This window comes from Lissotriton vulgaris, chromosome 1_1 (genome assembly GCF_964263255.1).
Source record: "Lissotriton vulgaris chromosome 1_1, aLisVul1.2, whole genome shotgun sequence".
NCBI lineage: Eukaryota > Metazoa > Chordata > Amphibia > Caudata > Salamandridae > Lissotriton > Lissotriton vulgaris.
Window position 1 is genome coordinate 1,073,645,946 of NC_141685.1, and position 19,226 is coordinate 1,073,665,171.

Below are 19,226 nucleotides of genomic sequence, written 5' to 3' on the forward strand. Positions count from 1 at the left end.
ATTGCCCTGCGATGGCGGGTGTGGGAACCTGGCGGCGAAGCTTTGGCATTTTGCGTTCTCCCTTGTGGCGAACAGGTCGATCTCTGGATGACCCCACCTGTGGAAGTACGGTTGGAGTACTGATGGATGTATCTCCCACTCGTGCATTTGGTGGCTGTGCCTGCTGAGCAGGTCCGCCATTTGATTGTCCTTGCCTGGGAGATGTTCTGCCATGAGGAAAATGTTCCTCTGAATGGCCCACTTCCACATGCTCTGAGCCAGATGAGACAGCTGCGGAGAGTGAGTGCCCCCCTGTTTCTGAATGTAGTACATGGCCGTCATGTTGTCCGTCCGGATCAATACGACCTTGTTGCACAGATGTACTTTGAATGCCTTTAATGCCATGAAGATCGCCATCAGTTCCAGTACATTGATGTGCATCTTCTTTTGCTGTAGTGTCCATAGTCCCTGCACCGTGTATTGGAGTACATGCGCTCCCCATCCCTGGAGAGAAGCGTCCGTTGTCAGGACAATCTGCGGCACAGGCTCTTGAAACGGTCGGCCCTTGCAAAGGTTTAGTGGATTCCACCAATGCAGAGAGTTGTATGCCCGACCGCTCACCAACACTAGGTCTTTTAACTGCCCGTGAGCCTGAGTCCACTGACGTGCTAAGCACTCCTGAAGCGGACGCATATGTAGTCTCGCGTGTGGGACTATGGAGATGCAGGAGGCCATCATGCCTATCAACTGCATGAACACTCTTGCTGGAAGCGAGTGTTGAGATCTGAATCTTTGGATCAGCGACTGAATGCTGTTGACTCTCACTGAATTCGGCTGCGCTGTGGCCGCCAGAGTGTTTATGGTCGCACCCAGATACTGCCGTATGTGGGCGGGCTGGAGATGGGATTTTGGGTAATTCAGTGAGAACCCCAGATCGTGCAGAAGGTGAATGGTGTGGGACACGTGGTTGGCGCACTGCTGGGCCGACTTCGCCTGAATGAGCCAGTCGTCCAGATAGGGGTAGACGTGGATGTTTTGACGTCTCAGATGCGCCGCCACCGTCGCCAGGCACTTTGTGAAAACCCTGGGCGCTGTGGTGACCCCAAAAGGCAAAACCTTGAACTGGTAGTGCTGGTTTTGAATGGTGAACCTGAGGTACTTTCTGTGTGAAGGATGCAGTGGAATGTGGAAGTACGCATCCTTGAGGTCCAGAGTTGCTAGGAAGTCCCCTTGCCGAAGCAGTGGGAGAACCTGCTGCAGCGAGAGCATATGGAAATGTTCGGACAGAATGTAAAAGTTGAGAGGTCTTAGGTCTAGGATGGGCCTGAGGGATCCGTCCTTCTTTGGAATCAGAAAGTACAGGGAGTAAACTCCTGTACCTCTTTCCTGCAGGGGCACGAGCTCTATTGCTCCTTTTTGCAGCATGACGTTGACTTCCTGCTGCAACAAGTGCAAGTGCTCGCCGGACATAGGACGGCTCTTTGGGGGTATGTTGGGTGGAGTGGATGTGAGCTCCAGACAATAACCGTATTGGATAAGAGATCTGACCCACCTGTCCGTGGTGATGGACTTCCACACGGGCAGGAACTGCTGGAGTCTCCCCCCGACCGGTGTTGCGTGGTCGGGGGGCAGTGACAAGGCGTCACTGTTTGTTGGCGGTGGAGGACCTGGAGCTGTTATTTCCACGTCCTCTGCCTTTGACGTTGTTGCCACGGTATCCACCCGACCCTTGTTGGTATAGGAAGGTTGGGTGTTGCTCTTGCAGAATTGCGTCGACTGTGACAGTTGACCCCTCGAGGTGCCTCTATTATTGGAGCGACGAAAGGAACCACCCCGAAACTGCTGGGACTGCAAGGCACCCATAGACTTTGCAGTGTCTGTGTCCTTCTTCATCTTCTCGAGGGTGGTATCAACCTCTGGGCCAAACAGGTGGTCTGGGTTGACTGTTTGGTTCAAGATGGTAGTTTGAATGTCTGGTTTGAAACCGGATATCCTGAGCCATGCATGTCTACGAAGTTGAACGCTGTTGTTAATTGCTCTTGAGGCAGTGTCAGCCACATCCAGAGCGCACTTAATTGAAGCATTGGTGATAAGCTTCCCCTCCTGTATCAACATTTCTGCTGCCTCCTTATATTGATCGGGTAAGTGCTGTAAAAGGGTCTCTAGAGTGTCATAGTGTGCCCTGTCATAACGCGCCAGTAGCGCCTGTGTGTTGGATATGCGCCATATGTTGGCTGCCTGCGCAGCCACCCTTTTCCCCGAAGCCTCAAATACTTTTGATTCCTTGTCTGGGGGAGGAGCATCACCCGTAGTTTGTGAGTTGGCTCTTTTGCGTGCATTGGAGACAACCAGGGAATCCAGAGGCAACTGTCCTTTGATGTAAGTAGGATCAGTGGGCGCTGCCTTGTACTTTTTGTCGATACGTGGGTTGATGACTCTTGCTCGGGTGGGCTCCTTGAAGACTTCTGCCGCATGTTTCAACACCCCTTTTAGCATTGGCAAAGTCTTTACAGTTTTTTCAGCGACTGAAAAGGTGTCAAAGAGAAAGTCGACGTCTACTGGGTCAGCATGGAGATCGACGTCATGATTGGCTGCCGCCCTTTCAATTAGTGCATTGAAAGCTGCAGAGTCTTCTGTTGGGGAAGTCTTGGCTGAAAAAAGCTGAGGTTCCTGCCCTGAATGCGGGTCCCCAGGATCGCCACCAGCAGACCATGGCTCAGTTACATCTTCTGGGTCTGAGTAGACTGGATAGGAATACTCATCCTCGTTGTTGCCATCACCCTCCTCCACATTAGAATGAGTGGGTGAAAGTTCATGTGCTTGTGGTGATACAGGCTCCATAGAGGCAGAGGCACCAGCAGAGTCCATCTTTTTCTTAAGTGGAATTTGGAAATGCTCCAATTGTGGTTCAGGGGTGATCTTTCTTTTAAGGAGAGAGAGCTTGCCTGTGTTGGCGTCGATGATCACTTCTCGACGCTCCTCTTCTGCCAGTGGTTGGTGCCGTGGGCTTGGAACCACTAACGATGCCTTCCGCGTCGAAGATATCTTCACGGGCACTCCGGCCCCAGGTTTTTCTGTGAAAGCCTTCGGCGGCAACGTGAACAGAATCGGCGTTGGCGTCTTTGCCGGTTTTTTAAGAGGCTTGGGCGGCACAGGGTCCTTCGGCTCGACTGCTGCGGCCCCCTCCCTAATACGTTGAAGGGACTCCGTAACCTTCTTAGTGAACGAGGCGGAGGGACGCACCGGCTCGAGAGTCTTCTGAAGCTGGTTTTGGGATGGCGACCAATGACGGAGTCTTCGGAGCCGACGCAGTCGCCCCCTTGTCCTTGTCGAGTGTAAGCGAGGCAGTGAGAGACTTGGGGTCGTCCTGCCGCTTCCTCGGGTCGAGAGTGGCCTTCTTATGGTCGTCAGCCTTGATGGGATCGAGTCGACTCTTATATGCGTCGACCGTCTTCGGCGCCGACGCAGCCGCGTCGGTCTTTTTAACCTTTGGCTTCGATACCGTAGTCTTCGGGTCGGCCATTTTGGCGTGGCCCTTGAGCTCGACGGCCATCTTGGATTTCATTGGTGCCGAGGCCTCCGAAGTCTTCGACCCGACCAGCGCGACTAGCGCTTTTGGTTTCGATACGTCTGGCGTTGAGACCGATGGTTTCAATTTCGGTTTTTGTACCGTGAGTGGTGCCGTATCAATGTCCGTGGCCGGGCCGGAAGGCGGAGCCGTGGGACGGGAATCAAGGCTTTGGGTAAGGCCCGAAGGCGATCCCTCGGCCTGGGCCTTAGAAAGGTGGCTGGCCCCGGAGTCAGTTTGAGGAAGCTCCTCGTCCGAGCTATCCTCTACGGTGGCAAGGGCCCCGTCGTCGTCCCCTACCTCCTCGACGACTTCATCGAAATCCTCGTCTTCCGCGTCGTAGTCGTCCTCGACCTCCGACGCCGGGTTAGATTCTGTGATCTCCTGGATAGTGTCGTCGTCGACATCCTCCGTGTCGAAGATGTCTGCCGGAGGGGGTGCCGATCGCTGGGCCTGCAGTTGCGCAGCTCGGCGGAGCTTGAGTGTCTTCTTTGACCGGAACTTGGAGCAGGCCATACACTTGGCCTCGTCGTGGTCCGGCGACAAGCACTTATTGCACACCGGGTGCACGTCGATATGTGGGTACTTCGAGGCACACACCGGGCACCGTTTAAATGGACTTCGTTCCATGATGAAAGTAGGTTGGAGCGTCGTGTAGGCCCGTCCGCGCCGAAAGCACGCGGAAGGGCAGTGTTGGTTCAGAGCCGATGAAACAAACGAACCCGAACGATAGACAATACCGACGCGAGTCCTAAAGACCTTTTGGTCTCGAGCAAAGTAAGTTAAACAACTATCGATTCCGACAGGGAACCGAAACACATCCGAACCCAATGGCGGAAAAAAACAATCTGGGGATGGAGTTGATGCCCATGCGCACTGTAGTCCAGGGGAGGAGCCACCTATCTCGTGATACTTCGAAGACTCTTCCAGGACAACAATGTGCAATCATCCGGACCCAACACTAGGCGGCGATCTATGCGCAGATATGAATTCAGCAGCTCACATGCCTCGAACATAAGCCTTGACTGCTCGCGCCACGCAACCTAGAGGGTGAGCAGGGGTTATTTTAGGAGTGTAATCCCTTGTCCTGACTAGAGGAGAGGGTCCCTATTTGTCACAAGTACCTACCTGTGCCAACTAGAGACCTCCAAATCTAACTGTGAGTCCAAGTATTGAACTAGCAGAGGGTGCTGCAGATCTGGCTTAAAATGCATTTGCAGTGCTGCATGCAAGTCTCAGTAGTGAGATAACAGGAGGTACTGCAGTTCAGGTTTACAGTTCGCTTTGTGTGTGTGTGGTGTTCCATTGCTAGATAGTGGGCCAGGAGGGATATACCATTAATGTGTAAGGTACTTTGGCAGAGTGGCATGTGGGTTTCAGCATTGAATAGGAGTCAGGTCAGAGTTGGACTGGGACAGAATATCGGCCAGGCACCAAAATAAAAGTGGATCCAATTTGTAAATTACATAGCTAAGTAAGTGGCGGATATTTGCAAAATGAGGCAGTTTTGTACTTGTAAAGACACGCTGCATAAGTGTTTTGCAAGGTATAAAAGACTGCATGGATTTTTGCTTGCTGAAGACAATGTTTGTGTATTTAAGAAAATCAACACCTAAAATCGACCCAGCAGACCATACTACAAGGCTACATGCTACAAGCAGCCAGAAAACCGGCCCTTAGGCTAGTCCGATCTAGTGCAGTTCTGGTTTGAGCCACACCCTAAGGGAGGAGGCATGTGTGTGGGTGCTTGTGCCTGTGTGTTGATTCACATGGTAGTTTGTGTGGTTGTGTGGGGTTAGGGGAGGCGGAAGGCCATGAAGAGGTGCATGGGAATAAGAATGTGGGCATCCAATTTTAAAAATAATCCACTGCCATTATTCAGGTGCCTACTTTCAAGAGGAACATGGTGGAATTGTTAATCTAGGAAACAAATCAGTTTGATTAGAACATTTCCAGATCAGATATTCCCCAAACTATATTTGAAATTTCTGTTGGCATTCTCAGCAGAGAGGCGCATGCCTGAAAGAGCAACCAGGAACCTCCACGCCAACCACCCCTCTTAAACAAAAAGGTGATTATGTTTCAGGAAAATGTCTATTTCAAACAAATCTCCTCAGCACTCTCTCTTGTAAAATGTGCTGATAGAGCCGCCATTTTGAGTCTGGCTGACCCTGGTGTCTAATTCCTTTCTGACATCTCAAGTGCCCTCCAGTAAACACTGTTTTCTCCATTGAACCAGAATCTTGAGGGCAGCGCTTGAAATGGAATATAAAAGTGCTGGTACTCCCCATTCGAGAGCACCTCTTTGCAACTGAGAAGTACAAGTACTCTCATTATAAGAATTGCATCTTTACAGAGAAGTGCAGGTCCTCAGTACCTGCCCATATAAGGTACTGCTTCACTGTGATCTTAAATTTAGATACTTCTGACTACGTCAGAAACATTTTTTGTAGATTCTTTTTCTTCCTTGTAATTTTGTTTACACTTTAACCTGAAGTACAAACATGTAAAACACTTTGACACCCTTTGGGGTTAAGCAGCGCTATATGAAAAACTATAACTACATGATGATTCCTGAAGCGCAGTGTGGCCAAGACAATTGCTACAGATAATACAAATCCTTTACTTGAAGTTTACCCTACATTACTACAACAAATTAAACCTAAAAAATCAGTGAAGCGGCTAGAAACAGGCTGAGAGAGATTGTTCAAAACTATTGTCAAGGCGCATTTCCACTTGGAAACAATACCTTTCTTTTGCTTTTTACTGGGGGGGGGGAAAGTTTACGTAGTTATGTGTGTTAAACTGGTTAGTGCTGCAACAGATCTTTCACGTTGCAGTCTGAGTACTGCTGCATGCCAGCACGCCACGGGCGTCCATTGAGGTGGCCCCATCAGCACTGTACTAAGGCCTGAGAGATCCAGATTAAGTCCAGAGTGGGGTCCCCTCCATGTACCTTGCAGGGGGCCCCCTCAATTTTCATTACGCCACTGTACCAGGTCACTGCTTCAGAAGCTATGGAAACCTTTATCGCTAATGGCAGCTGCTTGGCTTTGCACATCTGTCTTTTTTTAACTACATCTGTATAGTGCAGTCTACCAAGTGCACAACTATAGTATCAGTTTTCCCACAAATATAATGTCAACTGATTTCAGTAGGTGAGATATTTCCTGTTTCAGATGGCCTCGGATCATTATCCTTAATATGTGTTTCCCAGGCCCAATGTTGCCTTTCCAGGGCTGTGGATATTTTTTCCTTTAACTAACAAATGACTTGCCTTCAGTAATACTCTTTTTGCAGATACAATAACTGCAGATTACTCACCTTAAAAAATAATCCCACGTGCAAGACTGGATCTGGATTTTTAAACAGCAGCTGCTCTTATATGGCACCAGCTGGAACAGATGGACTCTGCAACAGCTTCGTGACACCCTATATTTGATGTGCAGATCTGTACATATACCATCACCCCTGCGTGCCGAAACTATCTTTATCATTTATTCTTCCATGCGTTCAATTGAGGATCAAATGTGACAAATTGAAGGTTTCAGTGTCCTGAAACTAACTTAAGACGTTTATAATAGGCACAAGACACTCCAAGTGAAAGGCAGAAGAAAGAACATTGAGGAATCTATGGTTAGATAGAATAACCATCAGAAAGAAAGATTAAGAAGGTAAGTAACTTCCAATAGATATTTCTAACCCCAGATTACTCACATTTAGAACAGATATCCATCAGTACCTTCCAAAAGGTGAAGGGTCTGAGGATCACAATCACGCCAAAGGTCCTGCATAACGGAATAGGGAAAATGGTCTTCTTTGTGAACTTGACTGTTGAGGCGGTAGTGCTCGATGAATGTATGCATGGACGCCCATATTGCAGCCAAGAAGATGTCTAGGATTGGAACGTCGCTGGCCAACACCTCTGAAGTAGTTTTGGCTTGGGTGAAGCGAGCTCGTAGACACTCAAGGGGTCCCTTCTTGGTCAGAGCTGTGCATCTATTTATACATCATATGATCTACCTGGACAAGGTCCGTTTCTGAATCACATTCTCTTTCTTGGCAGTAACAAAGACCATGAAAAGCTGGCCCATCTACACGGTATCCCTTTGTGTGCTCTATATAAAAACTGAGGGCTTCCTCAGATCAAGTCGGTAGAGCCTTTCCTCCTCTTCAATGGAGGGGGCAGAGAGAAAAAGGTAGGGAGGGTGATGGAATGACCCACAAGGAAAGGCAATAAAACCTTTGGCAGAAAGGACGGGACATCACAGCATCAAGTTGTCAAAAAAGAAAGCAGTGTATGGAGGTTGCATTGGCAGACTCAGCACACAGACGTAATGATAAACAGAAACAAATCAAATGTCTTGATAGTGATGAGCCATAAAGAACAACTGTGCATGGGCTCGAATTAAGATCACACTGAGGCATAATGAAGGCCTTTGGCGGAAACATGCATGTTAAACCTTTCAAGAACCTCATCACAATAGGTGGCTTGATTAAAGAAGGATGGTCCAGCAAACAAAACATGACAAATTAGATGCCATATAGCCTTTAACTGTGCCAATCACAAATCCTTGTTGGGCGAAAGATAAACCAAACGAGAGAATATCTGACAACCTGGCCATCTGGTGTTGGGTCCGGATGTTTGCACTTTGTTTTTGTTCGACTAAGTTTTTGCAGTCACGAGGTAGGGAACTCCTCCTTTCAGTGATAGTGCGCATGGGCATCGACTCCATCCCCAGACTGTTTTGCCGTACAGGTGATGATGGAGTTAGTAAGAGTAGAAAAATGTGTCCATGTATAACGTATCTAAGTAAGATAATACTGCAACAGATAAAAGTAACCAGGGAGGCAGGTGGGCGCATATGGCTCTACAGCTCTATATGCCAAGAACAGATGCATACTGGGTAGGTAGCATTTTCCGTTCGAGGGATATGAGCTGTAGATCATATGCTTTAGCATAGACTGTACAGCAGTTATCTCCCAAGCGGCGGTTAACCTGAATCTTTTGCAGTGGTTTGAAATAGTGTTCTTAAAACAGCCTGACCCACACTAGCTTGTTGTCTTGCGAACACATCTACACAATAGTGCTTTGTGAATGTGTGTGATGTAGACCATGTTGCAGCTTTGCAGATGTCATCTAAGAGTATGTTCCTTATGAATGCCATGGAAGCCCCTAGGTTGTATGTAGAATGCAACTTAGGGAGAATTCTTAATGTGCGTTTAGCTTTAATGTAGCAAATTTGTATGCACTTAACTATCCACCATGCAATACCCGCTTTTGATATGGGATTGTCTTTTTGAGATGGTGAAAAAGCAACAAAGAGTTGTTTAGTTTTCCTAAAAGACTTAGTTCTTTCACTTTAATATAGTATTGTTCTTTTCACATCTAATGTGTGAAGAGCACGTTCTGCTACGGAGTCTGGTTGAGGGAAAAAAACTGGTAACTCAACAGACTGATTGAGATGAAAGGCAGAAATTACTTTGGGCAAAAATGTGGAATTTGTCCTAAGAACCACTTTGTTTTTACGAATTTGCAAAAATGGTTCATGTAAGGTTAGTGCCTGGAGCTCACCAACTCTTCTAAGAGATGTGATGGCTATAAGGAAAGCTACCTTCCAAGTAAGATATTGTAGTTCACATTTGTGCAGAGGTTCAAATGGTGTGCCTATGATTCTTGTAAGGACTATGTTAACATTCCACAGTGGAGAAGGTGGAAGTCTAGGAGGAATGATCCTTTTGAGTCCTTCCTTAAAGGCTTTGATAGCGGGCACTCAAAACATAGACAAGTGTTGTCTGTTTTGTAGGTAAGCCGCGATTGCAGCTAGATGTAGTCGTATAGATGTATATGCTAGGTCAGACGGCTGTAGGTGTAATAGATAGCAAATGATGTTCTGGATTGAAACATCTAGTGGATTGATTTGATTGTTTGTACAGTAAATTACAAATCGTTCCCACTTTGCTGCATAGCATGCTCCTGTGGTAGGGCGTCTAGCCTCTTTAATGACGGTAGTCTGGTGGGAGATCAAAATAACCAAACTCTATGATTTCAGACGCCAGATCGCAAGGTTGAGTTGATTGGGATCTCTCCATGGTTCTGAGTGAGAACCTTGGGAGAGAGGTGTAGTTTTCGATGAGGAACTACGGATAGTTCCAACAGGGTTGTCGAGCCCATGTAGGAGCAACTAGGAACATTGTGAGGGAGTGTTGCTTGAGCTTCCGAACCACTAATGGAATTAGCGGTAGAGGTGGAAAAGCGTAAGCAAATTTCCCTGACCAATTCATCCATAGCGCATTGCCTTTCAACAATGGGTGTGGATACCTGGACGCGAAGTTTGGCATTTTGCGTTAAGGAGTGTGCAAACAGATCTATCTCTGGATAGCCCCACATCTGGAAGAATGGGAGGAGAACTTGAGGATGTAGTTCCCATTCGTAAATTTATTGTGTTTGACGACTGAGCAGGTCTCCAATCTGATTGTTTACTCTTGGGAGGTGTTCCGCAAGGAGATATATCTGTTGAGGTATGGCCCATCTCCATATGCTTTGAACTAGGTGTGAAAGCTGTAGAGAGTGTGCCCCCCTGTTTTTGTATGTAGTACATTGCTGTTCTGTTGTCTGTACGAACTAGAACAGCTTTGCCTACTAGATGTAGCTGAAAAGCTTTTAATTGTAGAAAAATTGCTAGTAGCTCCAGATGGTTTATTTGGAGTTGTTTTTGTTGTAGGGTCTAACTGCCCTGAATGGTATGTTTTTGAAGATGAGCTGCCCAACCAGTGAGGGATGAGTCTGCTGTAAGCACTACCTGTGGAGCCGGGTTGACGAATGGCCTCCCCTTGGGAAGGTTCTGTGTATTCCACCACTGCAGAGAGCAATAGGTGCGGCTGTCCACCAACACCAGATCTGTTAACTGACCTTGAGTCTGGTTCTACCGATGTACTAAGCATTCCTGTAAAGGACGCATTTGGAGTCTTGCATAAGGGATGATTAGAATGCATCATTCCTATCAACTGCATGAATACTCTTGCTGGTAGTGAGTGTTGAGGCAGAAACTGTGATATTAGATTTTGCATGTTGCGTATCCTGACTGGGTTGGGATATGCTTGAGCTTTGCAAGTATCTATTGTAGCTCCTGGATATGCTAGTGTGTTGGATGGCTGAAGGTGAGACTTTTCGAGATTTACAGTGAATCCCAAGTTATGAAGCAGTTGAACTGTTTTGTAAGTGTGGTGTACGCAGCTGTGCTGTGATCTGGCTTTTAATAGCCAATTGTCCAGGTAAGGGAAGACGTGAATGTGTTGTCTTCGTAGATGAGCTGCGACTACTGCGAGGAACTTGGTGAAGACTCTGGGTGCTGTAGTTACCCCGAAGTGGAGAACTTTGAATTGATATTGGTGTCCGTCCACCACGAACCTGAGATATTTTCTGTGAGCTGGGTAGATGGGAATATGGAAGTAAGCGTCCTTTAAATCCAGAGTGAATAGAAAGTCGCCTTCCTGAAGCAATGGGAGCACATGTTGGAGGGTGACCATGTGGAAGTGATCTGATTGAATGTATAGATTTAGCTGTCTGAGGTCCATTATAGGCCTGAGAGAGCCGTCCTTTTTTGTGATTAAAAAATACAGTCCCTTGATGATGCAATGGGACTGGTTCTATTGCCTGTTTTTGTAACAGAGAAAGAACTTCTTGTTTCAAAAGGGTGAGATGTTCTGGTGACATTACACATTGTTTTGGAAGAATATTTGGGGGAGTGCTGGTAAGTTCCAGGCAGTAACCATACTTCATAATTTGTTTTACCCAATTGTCTGAGGTGATTGAATTCCAGACAGGTAGGAACTGGGAGAGAAGTCACTGGCAGGATTGGAATGTTCGGGGTAGTAGAGGGAAGTCACTGTTTGTTGGCAGGGGAAGTGCGGGAGGAGTTACCTCTGCCTCTTCCCTTATTATTATTGCCTCTGTAGTTTCCTCGAAAATATCCTCTGGAAGAGGAGGATTGGCCCTTGTAAGAGGAGGAGGGATTATCTGTAGACACTGTTATTGACTACCCCTATAAAAGGAGCGGCAAAAGGAACCCCTGGTGGAAGGCAATTGTAGAGCCCCCATGCACTTTCAGTATCTTTTTTCATCTTTTCCAGGGACGTGTCGACAGCTGGTCCGAAAAGATGTTGTTTATCGAAGGGCTGATTAAGTATGGAGGATTGTAACTCCTGCTTGAATCCGGAGAGCCGAAGCCAAGCGTGTCTGCGTAATAGTACGCTAGTGTTGATGGCACAAGATGTTGTGTCTGCTGCATCTAGTGCGCATTTAATGGAAGTGTTGGTAATGAGCTTACCTTCCTGAATGAGGTAATTGGCCTTGCTTTTATACTCATCTGGCAAGTGTTGCATGAGTTTTTCCAACTCACTGTAGTGAGCCCTATCGTAACGTGCCAGCAGAGCCTGAGCGTTGGCAATACGCCAGTGGTTAGGAGCCGGGGAAGCCATTCTTTTCCTTGAGGCATCAATTAGTTTTGACTCCTTGTCAGGAGGAGGGGAGTCGCCTGTGGTCTGGGAGTTAGGTCTCTTGCAGGCGTTTGACACTACCGAAGAATCTAAAGGTAATTGACCCTTTATGTATATGGGGTCTGCAGGAGAGGCCTTGTATTTCTTGTCTACTCTAGGTGTGAGTATTCTTGATCTGACTGGGTCTTTGAATACTTCATCTACATGTTTTATCATGCCCTTGAGCGTTGGCAAAGTATGAGTAGACCTTTGTGAGTGTGTTAATGTCCCAAGTAGGAAATCCTCTTCTAGAGGGTCTGAATGAAGCTCCACCCCATGGCATTGGCTGCTCTGTTGATAAGCTGCACATAGCCTATGTTGTTATCAGGCGGGGAGGGTCTAAAGGGATACAGGTCGGGGTCGTTATCGTGATCTGGTCCCTTATCATAATTCTCCCAAGGATCAGTGTCATGTGGTATATCCTGATCTATTGGCACATCATAATCTTCATCCCCATCCTCGTACTCTTCATGCTGTTGGTCAGGTGATAGTGGAGGTGGTGGTGAATTTGATGGTGTAATGATCTAATTTGGATTCGGTGGAGGGGATGGAGTCCTGCAAGGGGGAGAGGGGTTAGTACCCAGTCCTTTTTCTTTAGAGGTATAGAATGATCCTCTGTGAGATCCAGCTTCCGTTTTTTATGAAGAATGGCCTGGAGGTGTCCAGTTTTAGGGTCAATGCTTAGTATCTTTTGTTTGGATCCAAAGAAAGGTCTTCGGATGAAGGTTCTTTAGGTGGAGGTGATTTTGGCGTGGAAGATTTTGGCTGAGAGTCTTTTGGCGCCGAGTGTTTTGAGTCTGAATGCTTGGCTATAGCTTGTTTCGGTTCTGAAACTTTGGGAGTATGAGGTGTTGGCTCCGACATTTTCAGCACGCAGGGTTTTGGCTCAGAGCCTTTAGGTATTTATTTCAACTCCAAGATCTTAGGTTTGGAGGCTTTCAACTCAAAGGTTATGTCTTTGGAGGCTTTCGGCTCAGAGGTTTAACTTTGGAGGGTTTTGGCTCCGGGGTCTTTTGTTTGGAGGATTTTGACTCTGAGGGCTTCGGCTACGAAGATGTCTTCGGTGCCAGTAAAGACTTAGGTTTGTGTTTCGGTGCCAAGGGTGTTGGTTCAGTGCCGGAATGGGATTGGCTCGAGCCCGAAGGCTTGTGTTTCTGTTTCGTAGCCGAGCTGGAGGGCGGGGCATCTGAAACTTTTTCATGGTGTTGACCTGAGCCTGAGGGCGAAGGTGATACCTGAGCCTTAGATTTGGGGTGGCTGGATACATGGGGATCAGTCCTCACGGTACATTGACCCGGAGTGACGTGCAGTTCTTCCTCCATGTCAGAATCGGCTTAGGAAACGGAGGCCAGTTCTTCTTCCTCTGCTTCGAGATCTGGGCGGTGGGAATCAGAATCTTTGGCGAAGATGTCTGGTACAGAGCCACGCTGCGTTGCATCTCATGGAGTCTAGCCCAACGGTCACAAATGGTTTTCTTCGATCGGAATGATTGACACGCTTCACAGTCATTTTCGTTGTGTTCCAGGCATAGGTTGCAAACCTCTTGCAGGTCTGTGCATGGTAATTTAGCACGACACCTGGGACAAAGCTTGAATGGAGTTCGTTCCATCGACTGCTGGCGTGGTCGGCAGCGGTAGGCCAGACGGCCCGCCTCGAAGATCCCAAACGAAGGTTTTCAGAATTTACACGATGGGTGTCGAATGGGAAACCACAATCGAAGACAATACCGTCGAGGGTAAAGGATTGCGAGTCGAAAGGGTTTGAAAACAACCATACCAAACTGGAGCGCAGCAATACACATCCGAACCCGATGGTGGGAAAAGACAATCTGGGGATGGAGTCGATGCCCATGCGCACTATCACCGAAAGGAGGAGTCATCTACCTCGTGATGCAAAGACTTCTAACAAAAACAAAGTGCAAACATCCGGACCCAACACCAGATGGCGATCTATGCTAAAGCATATGGTCTACAGCTCATATGCCTCAAACAAACGTGTTTCTGATCTTGACGTCTTATTATAATTGTGCCCGTGTTTTGTTATAATTGTGCCTGTGTTTGAAGCATCAGAAATCAAAAATTAAACCTCTCATGATATCCAAACTTTTCCTGCACAGTTTACTAGTCTAGCTCAAAACACAGAGTAGCATCTTACCTGACCACCCAGAAGAGCTTCTGCAGGGTATAATGCGCCACACAAAGGTGTACAATACAAATACAAACTGTTATCTAACTTTCAATAGTACGCCAAGTTTGTAGTTTGCTGTCAGAATACACAAGTCTAGCGGTCTGGTAGCAAGGTAAGTTGGTTGCTTGCTGTAAGACTCCCACAGCCCAGTATCTAACACCCCTTGTTTCATTAGCACAGGATCCAGGAATTAACAGTAGATGGAAAAGGATTTTAATTTAATAAGCATGGAGGTGGGGGGTTAAATTGGTAATCATGAACAGGCGTATTAATCACAAAAGTAGTCATTGATTCTATTCTGTCATGTAAATCAGGAGTAAGTATACCCTGTGCAGGTGCCTCAAGGGAGTCCTGTATCTTTGTAGGTGCAAGCACATCAGGATAGATGCCACTTAAAGAGCAAGAATCCAGAGAATCCTCTTAGCCTACCTTATAAGGTGTCAGGACACAGACGTACTCAATCAATGTGATACCAATTAATCAGGAGGAATTGATTGGTGGGGCTGACATTTGTCACAAGGACAAAGGCTGATGATGGAATGGGGTCAGCAAGTTAATACATTAAGAAACCGAGGCCCTGCTCTCCCATCTTACCTGAAATAGGAGGCGTCCATCATCTCACACCATGCACGAGCTCTTTCCACTGAAGGTCCATCAGCGTCTGTGCACTGTAAGGAAAATCACATCTATCAGAAACTGTATTCTTGAACCACTTCCTCTCCCTTTGATACTTACTCTACCCTGAAGGTTTCTCCTCTTCCTATCCCCTTCAGGTTCTCACTTGATTTCCTTTATCCCCTCTGTTATCATTGCTTCTCCCTTCCACCACTACAATATCCTTTACTGCCTATCTATTTATCTCCCTTATTTCCTCTCCTGTCGCCATTTGTCTTCTGGGATTTCTTTCTCTTCTCCACTGTGACCCAATTTACTTTCTCTACCCAGCTTCTTTACATGATTTTCTCTTTTCCCAAGTTCCCCTCGTATGTATCTCTACTTTACCCTGACTTTCCCTCTTCCATACCTTCAACATCTGATTTCCTTTTCCTCCTCATTTCCGCTCTACCCCACCTTCCTCTAATTCCATGTGCTCTCCTCTTATTCCATTTGCTCTCCTCTTATTCCCCTAATTATCCTTCAACCTTTCTTTTTGATTTCCTTTATTCTGTCTGTCCTCTGCCCCAATTTACCCCTACACATTTCCCTAAATTTGCACTCACCTCCTACCCCTCCATTTCATCCTCATTCTCACAATTCCTGTGAGTTCCTCTTTATTACCTAAATTCTAAACCCATTTGCCTTCCTTTATGAGAAATGCCTACCATTTCATTAACTCCACTCACCAATCTGCCCTGGCATTTTCCTGTATACTCACACAGTCCACCACCATCTTGCCCAGTTCCCGGGCTCCAAACACTGTCTTAGCCAACTCCCAGGGGTTTGAAGGGCGAAAGACGTCCACAGAGTTGACTTGAACCTGAGGGGGCTTTCCCGTGCCTAGGGAGACCACAACACCCAGTGGTTTCACCTCTGCACCACATCCCTGCAGGATTGGAGGAAAGGTGGTGAGAGTGGACTCAATGACTTCTCAAACAGATCCAACATACAATGACCCCCAAGAGCGCTATATATATAAACTCGAATCTACCTACATTATCGATTTCGAAAGTACTGTACCTGGTGGCCTAAATATGAATGAAGAACTTGCAATACATTTACAATAAGAGATATGAGTGATATTTTAGCTTGTCGGTTCTGCCTTTCGGTAATTTTAACCTTTTTCTTTCAGACTGTTAGAATATGTTTTGCAGTGTAGGCTGTGTGAAGGAACTGTCCGGTTGAATGGAACAGAGCATCCTCTATTACAGCCCACTGGGGCTAGGACTTTTTTGATGACACTTCCCTGGAGTCAACAATAGGGCGATGGACAATTGCTTGCAAACGCCCACTGGGGCACGACTGCATTGACATGATACATTATGACATATTATGCATTGCCCACTTGGGCATGAGGTTTGAAGTACTTTGTACTGTGAATTGTTCATGTTGGATGTGCACTTTAAACATTCAGTGTCTTAACTTTATTGTGTTCCTAACTGTATCTGTCGCAATGTTATTATTTAAACTTTCGACATACCAAGATGGCCGACACATTTACTATCGAATTGTGTATACCTGCTAAACAGTCTCTTTTCTATTTTGTTTACACTTGTTTGGGATTTAAAACTGTTGTTTGTTGGCGAGATTGTGAGCGTGATCAAGGCTTAATCGCCGAAACGCGTTGCTATTTGCCATTAAATCCATCATTTATTGCACAGAAGAGGTGTCCGTGCTATCATTTCGTACTGAGGTGATTTATGTAAAGAATATATATATATATATATATATTTTTTTTTTTTAATTTCTTTTTTGTAGGGAAGTGCCCCTTTTTGACATGTCACCCCCACTTTTTGCTTGGTATTTGATGCAGTTTTGACGGAAGAGCATTGGGTTTCTGCTATCGTGGTCCCCAATGCCAGTGCTTTTTCCCTAGTACAAGGTAACTGTTCAATCGTCCTGAAGATGGGCCCAAGGATCGTTTAGACCAACATGGGACTGAAACGGCGACGCCCAGCACCGTTTTGTTTCTATGTTTGATTTCACAGATTGTAAATGTGATGAAATGCTGTGTTTAATTTCGATCAACATGGTGTTTTGATTATCCATAGTCTAAGCAAACGGTGTTTCTCATACTGCTGCTAACTATTGTATGAATTTTAGTAGTATGTTTGTTGCCACAAATCAAATGAGAGAATTCTGAGTGTAATAAACAACACTTTTTTTTATATAATCTGGCATTTCTGCATACATTTTCCTGTATCAAGAGATTAATGTGACATTTTTATAAATTATAAATGCTTTACAAATGTTTCCTCTAGGGACAATGCGATTTTGTTATTCATCCTGCAGCTGTGCATCCTCCAAAAGCCTGGAAGGGCCTCCAGCACTTCGCCAAGCTATCAACATCTCCCTTGAAGTGGAGGAGCCACTTCCCTACAACCTGCACCGACCGCAACATCTGGTTCACCATTCTTCTCTCCACCGAGTCCACCGATGGAGCAGCTGCCCAGGAGGAGGTTACAATGCTTCAGGAGGTCAGGCCTGTCTCCCCACCAAGTGTGAAGACAACAGGACCTACCGGAGTCGACCTGCACCAACATAGGGGTACCAGTCCCATTGCAGCAACAAAAGCGTGTTTGAAGTCCAATCCGGACTCCCATGCCGAAACAACCAAATAACTGACTCGCTGACAAGGGACGTCAGGATCACAGAACCCAGCACAGAGAGTGGCCCAGCTGCCCTGTTCTGCTCTCCTCTGCCGGTCTAACTGAGGACAGTGAGTGGCTTTGGCGCATGGGCCATGCCGACAAACAACCCTCTGCACCCAAGCTCCCCAGCCCAGGTCCACAGCAACTAACGGGGTGTCCCCCCCCCCCCCCCCCGCTTCCAGAACCCTCACATTAACTGAGCACCCTATTAACGCCAATATTCACCCAATTTAGCCTGTCTGGCCTGGCAATAAACTTTGATAAATCCCTTGCCTTCCCCTTTAGGGATGACATCCCACCCAGCACAGTTCAATTTGAAGAGGATGAACTAGATGTTGCCCAGAGCATGTTCAAGTACCTGGGGGTGCTGATATACAGAGCTCAACAAGACACACTGGATGGAAACGTACAGAGCACAATTGCTTCTCGGTGGTCTCAGATAGCATTCTGGACCACTCTCCTGCTCTCTTTTGCCAGCCGCTTGGCAATAGCAAAAATTGTTATGTTACCCTGGGTGCTATATTATGTTACCACACTCCCAATAGTAATCCCTCAGAAGGTCTTCAAATCCTGATAGAACTAGTATGGGGCACAGAGAGGGGCAGGGTCAGCCTAAAGAAACTTCAGCTACCAACCAGTTCCGGGGGAATAGGGGCCCCAATGACTTTTGGGCTTACTGTATAGCAAGCCAATTGCAATGGCTTTTGTACTGGTTGGTGGAACACAACCTACACAAGATTGCATTCACACCATGATTGATGACAAGAGGGGCGCTGCACTCCTTACTACACATGGGGCGGCCGACTGAATGTGCATCATCGCCATTATTAGTAGTAGTTTGCTTTATTCGATAAAAAATGTCATCATAAAAGTGTACAATTTATGCAGTACATTAAAAAAATAAAAGAGCAGGGACCCACCAATCATATGTCGACATATATCATCCCATAGTACTCAATTTTTTTTTATTTTTAATTTATATATATTTTTTTAAATTACTAAGATATAAGTGTACAGTTTATACAGTACATTAAAAAGATAAAAATGCAAGGACCCACCAATCCTATGTAAACATACAGCATCACATACTACTCAATTTATACAATTACTAAAATATACGATAAAAACCGTTGTCATGAAAACCATAAAAAGACACTTCTTGCCTTGGGGCCAACTGGTGGTTAGGTTAGATGGGGGGTAGACTTGGTCCTCTTTGTATGTGTCTGCCATGCACTACCCAAATATTTAGCTACCCCACACACCATAGCAGTAGAGGACGTATCAGTGCAGAGGACCCGTAGGGCCATTTTGTGACATCTAAGGCCCAACCCCTTGCATAGTGGTTTTAACCACATCTACCTGGCAACCCTATATGCCGGGCAGGCAAAGAAAAAATGAGCCACGGATTCGTTGGGGGTTGCACAACCAGGACAGGCTTTTGGTAGAACATCTGAATCTTTCCACCCAGAAGAGAAGCCATTCACCGGTAAGGTCCCGAGCCTCAGTTTTAGGTAAAGTGATCTGTCCAGTGGTTTCTCTATATAATCAAGGAAGGGTTCGAGTTTTCTTGTCCATTTGATCTCAAGGAAACGTTGGGAGAGAAGGCCCCCTTCACTTCTGCGTATGGCCATCTGCTGTACCCAGTC

At 46.4% G+C, this 19,226-nt stretch overlaps 1 protein-coding gene across 4 annotated transcripts in view; it reads right to left on the reverse strand.

Moving 5' to 3' along the window:
- The window catches only part of PLA2G6 (phospholipase A2 group VI), a 604,218-nt gene that overhangs the window by 22,440 nt on the left and 562,552 nt on the right, over window positions 1-19,226 (reverse strand). For all 4 annotated transcript variants that reach the window (XM_086963273.1, XM_086963270.1, XM_086963277.1 and 1 more), the window contains 2 exons: window positions 15,648-15,815; window positions 14,867-14,940 (listed from right to left, as the gene is read on the reverse strand). In XM_086963273.1, the coding sequence (XP_086819399.1) occupies window positions 14,867-14,940; window positions 15,648-15,815 (242 nt within the window). The remainder of the gene's footprint in view (window positions 1-14,866; window positions 14,941-15,647; window positions 15,816-19,226) is intronic.